General features: G+C 41.7%; 1 protein-coding gene across 2 annotated transcripts in view; it reads left to right on the top strand.

The window, feature by feature from the left end:
- Positions 1-12853, top strand: part of NPEPPS (aminopeptidase puromycin sensitive) — a 103680-nt gene that overhangs the window by 16431 nt on the left and 74396 nt on the right. For both annotated transcript variants that reach the window (XM_032279827.1, XM_032279828.1), the window contains exon 2: positions 1985-2069. In XM_032279827.1, coding sequence (XP_032135718.1) covers positions 1985-2069 — 85 coding nt within the window. The remainder of the gene's footprint in view (positions 1-1984; positions 2070-12853) is intronic.

Consider the following 12853-nt stretch of genomic DNA (forward strand, 5'->3'; position numbering starts at 1 on the left):
TTTATTATTATTTTTTTTTTTTTTGAGACGGAGTTTCGCTCTTGTTACCCAGGCTGGAGTGCAATGGTGCGATCTCGGCTCACCGCAACCTCCGCCTCTCGGGTTCAGGCAATTCTCCTGCCCCAGCCTCCTGAGTCGCTGGGATTACAGACACACGCCACCATGCCCAGCTAATTTTTTTTTTTGTATTTTTAGTAGAGACGGGGTTTCACCATGTTGACCAGGATGGTCTCGATCTCTTGACCTCGTGATCCACCCGCCTCGGCCTCCCAAAGTGCTGGGATTACAGGCTTGAGCCACCGCGCCCGGCCTATTTATTTATTTTTTGAGACAGAGTCTCACTTTGTCACCCAGGCTAGAGTGCAGTGGCATGATTTCAGCTCACTGCAATCTCTGCCTCCTGGGTTCAAGCAATTGTCATGCCTCACCCCTGAGTAGCTGGAATTACAGGCCTATGCCACCATGCCTGGCTAACTTTTGTGTTCTTTTTTTTTTTTTTTTTGAGATGGAGTTTCACTCTGTTGACCAGGCTGCAGTGCAGTGGTGTGATTTTGGCCCACTGCAACCTTGCTTCCTGGGTTCAAGCAATTCTTCTACCTCAGCATCCTGAGTAGCTGAGACTATAGGCATGTACCACCATGCCGACCAATTTTTTTTTTTTTTAATTTTTAGTAGAGATGGGGTTTCACCATGTTGGCCAGGCTGATCTTGAACTCCTGACCTCAAGTGATCCACCTGCCTCAGCCTCCCAAGGTGCTGGGGTTACAGGCATGAGCCACTCACCCAGCCTATTTTTATTTTTTGTGAGAGTCTCACTCTGTTGTTCAGGCCGGAGGTCAGTGGTATAATCATAGCTCACTGTAACCTTGCTTGAACTCCTGGTCTTAAGGGATCCTCTTCCCTCAGCCTCTCCAGTAGTTAGGACTGTTGGTATGTACCATCACACCCACCTAAGTTTTAAATTTTTTTTGTCTCACTATGTTGTCCAAGTTGGTCTTGAATTTTTGTCCTCAAGCAATCCTCCTGCCTCAGCCTCCCAGAGTGTTGGGATTACAGGCATGAGTCACTGTGCCCAGCCCTTTAATAGTTTAAAATCAAGGTTTAAGTAGAAAAAGTTTTTTTATTTGGCTCATTGGTTAGATGTTAAGTAATATGAAATACTTAAACATTCATTATTGTTTTTAATATAATTTGGAAAATATGAGCTGCTTTGGATTATTAAAACTTCGCCGGGCTCAGTGGCTCACTCCTGTAATCCCAGCACTTTGGGAGGCCAAGGTGCGTGGATCATGAGGTCAAGAGATCAAGACCATCCTGGCCAACGTGGTGAAACCTCGTCTCTACTAAAAATACAAAAATTAGCTAGGCATAGTGTCCTGCGCCTATGGTCCCAGCTACTCAGGAGGCTGAGGTGGAAGAATCGCTTGAACCCAGGAGGCGGAGGTTGCAGTGAGCTGAGGTTGCGCCACTGCATTCCAGCCTGGTGACAGAGCAAGACTCTGTCTCAAAAAAAAAACCCAAAAAACTTCATATATTTGTACCATTGATGCGTAGATTCTTAGTCTAGGTTTTAGTGAACTCTGGATTTTTAAAAATTGACTGTGATATTAGTCCAAGTCTGTTATTACTATCGTTATCATTATTATTTGAGAGAGACAGAGTCTTGCTCAGTTGCTCGGGATGGAGTGCAATAGCATAATCACAGTTTATAACCTCCTGGGCTCAAGCAGTCTTCCCACTTCAGTCTTCTGAGTAGCTGGAACTGTAGGCATACACCACAACACCTGGCTAATTTTTGTATTTTTTGTAGAGACGGGATTTTGCCTTTGCACAGGCTTGTCTCAAACTCCTGGGCTCAAGCAGGCCTCTCATCTTGGCCTCCCAAAGTGCTGGGATTACAGGTGTGTGCCAACACACCTGGCCAAATTGTATATATTATTAATCTAGACTATTTCTGACATTGTTGGTTTTCTTTTCCCCTTAGGTGAGGCAGGCGACTAATCAGATTGTGATGAATTGTGCTGATATTGACATTATTACAGCTTCATATGCACCAGAAGGAGATGAAGGTAAGAGCTGTTTTCCATTTTAATTTGCTGTCTGCATGTGTGTATGTGGGGTGTGTGGGTGTGTGCGTGTGAGAGAGACATTATCAGGTTAAGACTTCACTGTTTATTACTTTAGAAATGGGTAAATTCAGCTGGGTGAGGTGGCTCATGCCTGTAATCCCAGCACTTTGGGAGGCCAAGGCGGGCAGATCCCTGAGCCCAGGAGTTTGAGACCAGCCTGGGCAACATGACGAAACAAAAACAAACAAACCAGCCAAAACATTAGCCAGGCATAGTGGTGTGTGCTTGTAGTCTCAGCTACTTGGGAGGCTGAGGTGGGAGGATTGATTGAATCCAGGTGGTTGAGGCTGTAGTAAGCCATGATCTCGCCACTCCACTCCAGCCTGTGCAACAGAGCAAGACCCTGACTTAAAAAAAGAAAAATAAAAAAGGGCAAATGTTTATGGGAAATATTGAATAGTATAACATAACTGTATTATGAAATAAAGTGAATGTCACAATTTATTTTATTTTTAAATTTATTTATTTCTTTTTGAGACAGAGTCTTGCTCTGTCACCCAGGCTGGAGTGCAGCGGCATGATCTCAGCTAATTGCAATCTCCACCTCCTGGGCTTAAGCAATTCTCCCTGCCTCAGCCTCCCAAGCAGCTGGGATTATAGGCACCTGCCACCATGCCCAGATAACTTTTGTTATTTTTAGTAGAGACAGGGTTTTGCCATGTTGGCTAGGCTGGTCTTGAACTGCTGACCTCAGGTGATCTGCCCACCTCCCAAAGTGCTGGGATTACAGGCGTGAGCCACCACACCCAGCCAAATGTTACAGTTTAAATTCTACTTCTAAAATTAACTTACGATACTAGGCAAATCACATTTTCATAAGTGTAAAATGAATATAATATGCATAATAAAGCTGATGAGTTATTTTAAAAATTAAGTACTTTGAACAGGAAAGACTCATCAAAGGGGCTTAGTTTGTATGTGTTTTTGTTAAAGATTTTTTTTTCTTGTATTAGAGTTTAAAATTGAGATAAGTCATACTCATAATTGGGAGAAAAACATTTGCTTTATGAGACAATATGAAGATTAGAAGCTAGAAAATAGAGTTAGTTATGGGGAAGAATATGTTAAAAAGAAACGTGGTATAGAATGTGGATCTCTGTTAGTGTCTATAAAATGAACTATTTTGGACCTTATAATTTTAATGTGAAAGTTGTCCATTTTGACAGGAAATCTTATTCCCATATAAGCTGCTTTTTTTTTTTTTTAAGATGGGGTTTTACCATGTTGGTCAGGCTGGTCTTGAACTCCTGACCTCAGGTGATCTGCCCGCCTCAGCCTCCCAAAGTGCTGGGATTACAGGTATGAGCCACCATGCCCGGCTATAAAGGATACCAAGTTTGGCATAAACTCATACAAGTATATCAGTATTGGAGCTGAATTGCTTTTTACTTTTTTTTTTTTTTGAGACAGTCTTGCTCTGTCACCCAGGCTAGGGTGCAGTGGTCTGATCTCAACTATCACAACCTTTGTCTCCTGGTCTCAAGCCATCCTCCCACCTCAGCCTTGCAGGCAGCTGATACTATAGGCATGCACCATCATGCCTGGCTAATATTTGTATGTGTGTTTTTTGTAGATATGGGGTCTTACTGTGTTGCCCAGGCTGGTCTTAAACTCCTGGGCTCAAGGGATCTGACCTTTTCAGCCTCTCAACTTGCTAGGATTACAGGCATGAGCTACCACACCTGGTCATGTTTTTACTTTTGATTTCACCTTGACATTCTTTGTCAAAATGGTTTATTGGTTATTTGGAGACTTCTTTGATGTAAAATAATTTACGAATTTGATCTTTTAACTTACCTTTTATATTTTGATTTCCTTTCTCCTTTACATTATACTGAAAAGAAACAAGTTTCATTTTAAGTCCTCATAACATTTATGAATTTTTCTTAAACTATCTTGTCCATACAAAGTCAAAGTAGTAGCAGTTGAACATACTATTCCCAAGGTGTACTTAAGTTCAATTGATTGTAAATTAGATTAGACTGCTGCAAGAACATTCTTTAAATGGACTTGAGTGATTGTCAGCTTTTAAAAAATTGGCAAATGAAAGAGTGATTATTTAATTTCTTTAACTGTGGAGAAAAATAGAAGTACTTTAGCCAAGCATATCAAAGCAAGAAGGCTTTCTTTGTTGCAGGTAGAGAATGTTTAAATTTGATGTATGGTTTTAAAGTGGTATATAGATAGGTAGATCTAGTAAAATAAATGTGCACCTTCCAGTTGGCATGGTTTCCGCTCAAGTTTGTTTTTTATCTTCCTTTACTAAAAATGTCAGGAAAGAATTCAGATGACTGAAAAGTTCTGAATATGCATAACTGAATGGTGCTAAGCTCATAATGATCTGTATCTCATGGAAGCCCAGTTGGTGCTCTTACTAAGAGAGTTAGGAGAGAAATAAAAACTTCATGGAAAATAAGATTTGGAGAGAGATTCAGATAAAACATTAAATTTTTTTAGATGCATGAGATATTTTCCAGGCTGGATGTGGTGGCTCATGCCTGTAATCCCAGCACTTTGGGAGTCTGAGGTCAGTGAATCACAAGGTCAGGAGTTCAAGACCAGCCTGGCCAAGATAGTGAACCCCATCACTACTGAAAATACAAAAATTAGCTGGGCATGATGGCAGGTGCCTGTAATCCGGCTACTCAGGTGGCTGAGGCAGAGAGAACTGCTTGAACCTGGGAGGCGGAGGCAGCAGTGAGCTGAAATTGCGCCACTGCACTCCAACCTGGGTGACAGAGCGAGACTCCTTCTCAAAAAAATAAATATTTTTTTCAATTTGCTTCAAATGATAAAAATTTAAAAAAACGCCGGGCGCAGTGGCTCAAGCCTGTAATCCCAGCACTTTGGGAGGCCGAGGCGGGTGGATCACGAGGTCAAGAGATCGAGACCATCCTGGTCAACATGGTGAAACCCCGTCTCTACTAAAACTACAAAAAATTAGCTGGGCATGGTGGCACGTGCCTGTAATCCCATCTACTCAGGAGGCTGAGGCAGGAGAATTGCCTGAAACCAGGAGGCGGAGGTTGCGGTGAGCCGAGATCATCGCGCCATTGCACTCCAGCCTGGGTAACAAGAGCGAAACTCCGTCTCAAAAAATAAAAAATAAAAAATAAAAAATTTTTTTTCCCCTTCAGAACTAGCTAAGGTACATTTCTCAATGCTTTTCTTGCATAGCAACAGGAAAAAACTGGAGTTGTGTAAACCCATTTAATTTTAGAGTATAAGAGAATGGGAAGTTGTATGAGTTTGTTCAAGTTTGGATCAGGGGTGGCTGTGCGTGGTGGCTCACGCCTGTAATCCCAACATTTTGGGAGGCCGAGGTGGGTGGACCACCTGAGTTCAGGAGTTCAAGACCAGCCTGGCCAACATGGTGAAACCCCATCTCTACTAAAAACACAAAAATTAGCTGGGCTTCATGGCGGGTGCCTGTATTTCCAGCTATTCAGGAGGCTGAGGCAGAAGAATTTCTTGAACCTGGGAGGCAGAGGTTGTAGTGAGCCGAGATTGTACCACTGCACTCCAGCCTGGGCGACAGAGCAAGACTCCTCTCAAAAAAAAGATAAAAAAGAAGTTTGGATTGGGAACAGGGATAGATTTGGCCACACACACCCACCCACCCCTTAATTTTGCCCTTGGATATGGTAGCATTTCATTATTTTTACCTTATGTGAGGTTATAACATGTTTCTTTAGAAACTGGGTGTTACGAATTTGACTGCTATCTCTTTCCAGGGCACTAATAAATGAGTCAATAGGAGAGAGATCATTTTTAAACCCAGCTAATCTCATCTAGTGCCTGTTAATACTTACGATTGCCTCTGCAAGAATGATTTAGGTATCTGTAGCCACGAAATATTGGCACTTTAAAAGTAAAATCAGAAAATTATTATTTTTTGAGATGGAGCCTCACTCTGTTGCCCAGGCTGGAGTGCAATGGTGTGGTCTCGGCTCACTGCAACCTCCACCTCCTGGGTTCAAGTGATTTTCCTGCCTCAGTCTTCCGAGTAGCTGGGATTACAGGCATGTGCCACCATGCCTGGCTAGTTTTTGTATTTTTAGTATACATTGGGTTTCATCATGTTGGCCAGGCTGTTTTGGAACTCCTGACCTGTGATCCACCCGCTTGGCCTCCCAAAGTGCTGGGATTATAAGTGTGCAGGTGTGAGCCACAGTGCCCAGCACAGAAAATTATTTTTAAGGCATGAAATTGTTGCTTCTTTGTGTAAGTTTTTAGTTGATGAAAAAGGCCATTTTTTTGTGATATGTGCAGTCATCCTGAAAGACCTATGGGCATGTGTCTCTCTTTTTTGTTTTTTTTTTGAGAGGGAGTCTCACTCTGTACCCCAGGCTGGAGTGCAGTGGCATGATCTTGACTCACTGCAACCTCCACCTTCTGGGTCCCAGTTCAAGCAGTTCTCCTGTCTCAGCCTCCTGAGTAGCTGGGATTACAGGCACGTGCCACCATGCTCAGCTAATTTTTGTATTTTTAGTAGAGATGGGGTTTCACCATGTTGGCCAGGCCGATCTTGAACTCCTGACCTCAGGTGATCTGCCCGCCGTGGCCTCCCAAAGTGCTCGGATTACAGGCATGAGCCGCTGTGCTTGGCCAAATTCCTAATTAACATTTTGAGACCATCTAGTCACTGAATAATCTTGGGACTTTTTCTAGAAATAGAACTTGCTTTTTTGTTTGTTTTTAAGAACTTGTTTTAAAATAATCCATAATAGGCTTTAGATTAACTCTGTTTGAATATTAATTATGTATCCTTTTCTCTTTGCAAAAAATGAAAGCAATCATTTCAAGTAGAAATTAAAGGTTTCTCATCCCTTCTGTTTAGATATAGTAACAGCTATACCAGATATAAGCAAATTTTCTAGTAGTTTAGATTTTTGGAATTGTGCCAGCTACATATTAAGAGACTATTTAGCTTTATTACAGAAGTCAGCGTCAGCTTCTCGTTATAAGACAAGATGTTTTTACAGACTTTTCTATTTCTCAGTGGAACTTTACTCTGAAGATCCACTCTTCCTTTTAAGTACTGGTTCCAAAACCTACATTATATTCTGGCTGCTTAATAAACATTTAACATTTTGGTTGATTTAAATCTTGTTGATGTGTATACATGAATAATTGGGCTAGAAGCTTTGATCATTGTGAAACTTCAAGTAAATATTGTGTGAAAAAAGACCCCTTCTCACAAATTCTGCCCCTCAGATCACTATCTGAACAATAATTCCCTTGTCTTATATATAATAAATTCCTTTACCTTATATATAATAATAAAGTTTATTATTTATTTGAACTCTTCATCCCTGTAAATATCAAGGTTCTTTTTGCCTAAGAAGTGGTAATTTGTGTCATTCAAGGAGTTTTTATTTAAATACTCATTTTCATTATTATTATTTTTTTCTTTTTTACGTTTTTTAATTTATTTTCATTATTATTATTATTATTTGACACAGAGTCTTACTCTATCATCCAGGCTGGAGTGCAGTGGTGCAATTGCGGCTCACTGCAACCTCCACTACCCAGGTTGAAGCGATTCTTGTGCCTCAGCCTCCCAAGTAGCTGAGATTACCGGTGTGTGCCACCAAACCTAGCTAACTTTTGTATCTTAGTAGAGACAGAGTTTTACCATATTGGCCAGGCTGGTCTCAAACTCCTGACATCAGGTGACCTGGCCACCTTGGCCTCCCAAAGTGCTGGGATTACAGGCTTGAACCACTTCACTCAACCATAAATACCCCTGTTTAAGTGATAGTTTGGTAAGTGTGAATGCAAGTCTGAAATAGGTTTCTTTGCTTACAAGAAACTATAACTAATTGCAGAGACAATAGTGACAAACGGAATATTTTTCAAACAGAAAGAATTTATATAATGTTAACATTAAGACAAACGTCTTTTTTTTTTTTTTTTTTTTGGAAACAGAGTTTTGCTCTTGTTTCCCAGGCTGGAGTGCAGTGGCACAATCTTGGCTTACTGCAACCTCCGCCTCCTGGGTTCAGGCAATTCTCCTGCCTCAGCCTCCTGAGCAGCTGGAATTACAAGTATGTGCCACCGTGCCTAGCTGATTTTGAATTTTTAGTAGAGATGGGGTTTCTCCATGTTGGTCAGGCTGGTCTTGAACACCAGACCTTAGGTGATCTGCCTGTCTCGGCCTCCCAAAGTGCTAGGATTACAGGTATGAGCCACCATGCCTGGTGTAGAGATTAACAAAAATCTTAAGTTTCTAATTTCTGATCTTGTTTGTTTGGATTTCTTTCTTTTCTTTTTGGAGACTCTGTCATCAGGCTGGAATGTAGTGGCACAATCATGGCTTACTACAGCCTCCTAGGCTCAAGTGACTCTCCCACCACAGCCTCCTGAAGAGCTGGGATGGCAGGCATGTACCACCACACCTGGCTAATTTTTTAATTTTTGTAGAGATGGGGTTTCACCATGTTCCACAAGCTGGTCTCAAACTCCAAAACTCAAGCAATCCTCGTACCTCAGCCTCCCAAAGTGCTGGGATTACAGATGTGAGCCACTGTGCCTGGCCCTTGTTTGGATTTCTGCACTTATTTGTGAAATATATTCTGGTTTCTAAACAAGAAAGATCTGTTCTTAAATAAACAACCCTTAAGTATTGTTAGTTCAAACTGGAGTCAGATAAAGAAATCTTAGCCATAGAGGGAGCAAGTGATAGTTACCAGCCCCTTTATTTCGTTTTAGTGCAAATCAGAAATAAAGAACATGAAGTTTGCAATGTATTTGTATTCTTTCACTTTTACATTTGTTGGTTTTGAATAATTATTGAGGGGCTGTCTGATAAAGAACCTGTGTAGGTTTCCATATGGCTATATACAAATATAAAGTATATGAGTATAGAATAGTTTTAAATGTTGTCTTAGTTATATTTGGTTTTAAAACATTATTTAAATGCTCTTAAGGTGATAGATTGCTTTAGTGACTGCTGTTTTAGGAAGTTAGTTCACTTGATGCTGATAATAGAGGGAATATTTTATCTTCTTCTTAAACTCCGGTTTAGGTTAAGTGCCCAAACAAGTGAAACATTTTTCTTTTTTTTATTTTTTATTTTTTGAGACAGAGTTTCGCTCTTGTTACCCAGGCTGGAGTGCAATGGCGTGATCTCAGCTCACTGCAATCTCTGCCTCCTGGGTCCAGGCAGTTCTCCTGCCTCAGCCTCCTGAGTAGCTGGGATTACAGGCACGCGCCACCATGCCCAGCTAATTTTTTTTTTATTTTTATTTTTAGTAGAGATGGGGTTTCACCGTGTTGACCAGGATGGCCTCTATCTCTTGACCTTGTGATCCACCCGCCTCAGCCTCCCAAAGTGCTGGGATTACAGGTGTGAGTGACCGCGCCCGGTTGAACATTTTTCATAATATATGTTTAATAGTGATAATTGTAAAAATAATGATGAGTTTAGTGTTGATACCAGGTACTAAATGCATTACATGTTCATATAGAGAGCAACCCTGGGCACAGAGAGGTTTTTAAATTTACTTTAGGTAATAAAGCTGATAAATGTTACAGCTGGGATTCAAACCCAGGTAGTTTGGATCTAGGGTCGATGTACTTACTACTCTATTGCCTATCATTAATGTAACTACACCATATTGCAATTATTCGTGTCATATCTGTACTGCTTTTCATTGGAATCTTAAGATGCTTGAGGACTAGGAATCATGATTCATTCTTTTTCATTTGTGGTTTTCCATGGTATCTGACATATAGTAGGGATTTAATAAATATACATTGAATGAAATGAAGAAAATCTAGATAAATGGAATAAGTCTGTTATACAGTAGCTTCTCCTTATCTGTGGGGGTGTATTCTAAGATCCCCAATGGTATGCCTGAAACCACAGATAACACAAAAACTTACATACACTATGTTTTTTCCTATACCTACGTACTGTGATAAAATTTAATTTATACATTGGGAATAGTAAGAAATTAACAACAATAGCTAATAAAAAATAGCACCATTATAACAATATACTATAATAAAAGTTATGTGAATGTTATGTGCATGTGTCTCTTTTTTTTTTTGAGATGTTGCTCTGTTGCCCAGGCTGGAGTGCTGTGATGCGATCTTGGCTCACTGCAACCTCTGCCTCCTGGGTTCAAACAGTTCTGTTGCCTTAGCCTCCTGAGTAGCTAGGATTACAGGCATGTGCCACCATGCCTGGCTAACTCTGTGTGTGTGTGTGTGTGTGTGTGTGTGTGTGTGTGTGTGTGTGTGTGTATGTGTGTGTGTCTGTCTCTGTCTCTGTCGCTCAGGCTGGAGTGCAATGGCATGATGTTGGCTCACTGCAACCTCCGCCTCCTGGGTGCAAGTAATTCTTCTGCCTCAGCCTCCCAAGTAGCTGGGACTATAGGCGCTTACCACCAAGCCCAGCAAATTTTTGTATTTTTAGTAGAGATGGGGTTTCGCTGTGTTGGCCAGGCTAGTCTGGAACTCCTGACCTCATGATCCACCTGCCTTGGCCTTTCTCAGTGGTGGGATTACATGCGTGAGCCACTGTATCTGGCCTTTTTTTTTGTATTTTTAGTAGAGATGGGGTTTCATCATGTTGGCCAGGCTGGTCTCCAACTGTTGACTCAAGTGATCTACCTGCCTCGGCCTCCCAATTACAGTCTCTTTTTTTTTTTTTTTTAAGACAGTGTTTCATTCTTGTCACCCAGGCTGGAGTGCAATGGCGTGTTCTCGGCTCACTGCAACCTCCGCCTCCAGGGTTCAAGCGATTCTCCTGCCCCAGCCTCCAGAGTAGCTGGGACTACAGGCATGTACCACCACACCTGGTTAATTTTTGTATTTTTAGTAGAGACGGTTTCACCATGTTGGCCAAGATGTTTTCAATCTCCTGACCTTGTGATCTGCCCACCTTGGCTTCCCAAAGTGCTGAGATTACAGGTGTGAGCCACGGCACCTGGCCAATATCTTCTTTTTTAAAAATTTTATTTATTTATTTTTAGGGGCAAAGTCTCACTCTGTTGCACAGGTTAGAGTGCAGTGGTGCCATCATATCTCACTGCAGCCTCAAACTGCTGGGCTCAAGTGATCCTCCTGCTTCAGTCTCCTAGGTAGCTAGGACTATAGGTGTGCACCAATACACCCAGCTAATTAAAAAAAATTTTTTATGAGTCCGGTCTGGCTTTATTGCTGAAGTTGGTTTTGAACTCCTGGCCTCAAGCAGTCCTCCCACCTCAGCCTCCCAAAGTGCTAGGATTACAGACATGAGCCACTGTGCCCAGCCTCTCTCTCTCTCTCTCTCTTTTTTTTTCTTTGTGTTTTTGTTTTTTCCTTTTTGTGGAGAACAGGGTCTCACTATATTGCGCAGGCAAGTCTTGAACTCCTGGGCTCAAGCTATCTTCCCGCCTCTGCCTCCCTAAGAGCTGGAGGGTACAGGCGTGAGCCACAGCATCTGGCCAGCCTCTCTTACAGTATCTTATTGTACCGTACTCACCCTTCTTTTTCTTCTTTTTTTTTTTTTTTTTGAGATGGAGTCTTGCTCTGTCACCCAGGCTGGAATGTGGAGTGCAGTGGCGCCATCTCAGCTCACTGCAACCTCCGCCTCTTGGGTTCAAGCCGATTCTCCTGCCTCAGCCTCCTGAGTAGCTGGGATTATAGGTGTGCACCATCATGCCTGGCTAATTTTTTATTTTGGTAAACACAGGATTTCACCATGTTGGTCAGCTTGGGCTCAAACTCTTGGCCTTGTGGTCCACCTGCCTTAGCCTCCCAAAGTGCTGGGATTACAGGCATGAGACACCACACCCATCCTTTTTGTTTGTTTGTTTGAGACAGAGCCTTGCTCTGTAGCCCAGGCTGCAGTACAGTGGTGCGATTTCGGCTCACTGCAACCTCTGCCTCCCAGGTCCTGGTTCAAGCAATTCTCAGCCTCCTGAGTAGCTGTCATTACAGGCATGTGCCACTGTGCCAGCTAATTTTTGTATTTTTAGTAGAGACAGTGTTTCACCATGTTAGCCAGGCTGGTCTTGAACTCCTGACCTCATGATCTGCCCACCTAGACCTCCCAAAGTGCTGGGATTACAGGCCTGAGTCTCCGTACTTCTTTGAAGGCCCCTTCTTCTTTGACATTTCCAAACTGCCAGCATCACTATTCTTGTGCTTTGGGGCCATTATTCAGTACAATAAAGGTTACTTGAACACAAGCCTTATGATACACTGATAGTCTGATAACAGATTGGCTGATAGGTGACTAAGGGGCTAGTAGCATATATGGCATAGATAGGCCGGACAAAGGGATGATTCATGTTCTGGGCAGGATGGAATGAGAGGGCACAAGATTTCATAATACTACTCAGAACAGCACAGTTTAAAACTTATGAATTGTTTGTTTCTGGAATTTTCCATTTAATATTTTCAGACCGTGTTTGACTCTAGGTAATTGAAACTGTGGAAAGTGAAACTGTGGATAAGGGGGGGACTTGTCAGGTCTGCATTTCTTTGTGTGTTCTATCTTATTAACTTTATGGGTAACAAAATTATTTTGTATTTGTGATTATTTTGTCACTAGCTTTAACTTGTATTTTATTTCCCTTTGAAGAATACCATCAAGATATTTACTAACTGTAAAGATTCTTTACAGTGTTTTAAATATTTTTTTTTTTTTTTTTTTTTTTTTTTGAGACGGAGTTTTGCTCTTGTTACCCAGGCTGGAGTGCAATGGCGCGATCTCGGCTCACCGCAAC

Source organism: Sapajus apella, unplaced genomic scaffold, assembly GCF_009761245.1.
Source record: "Sapajus apella isolate SASKATOON/1434 unplaced genomic scaffold, GSC_monkey_1.0 scaffold12, whole genome shotgun sequence".
NCBI lineage: Eukaryota > Metazoa > Chordata > Mammalia > Primates > Cebidae > Sapajus > Sapajus apella.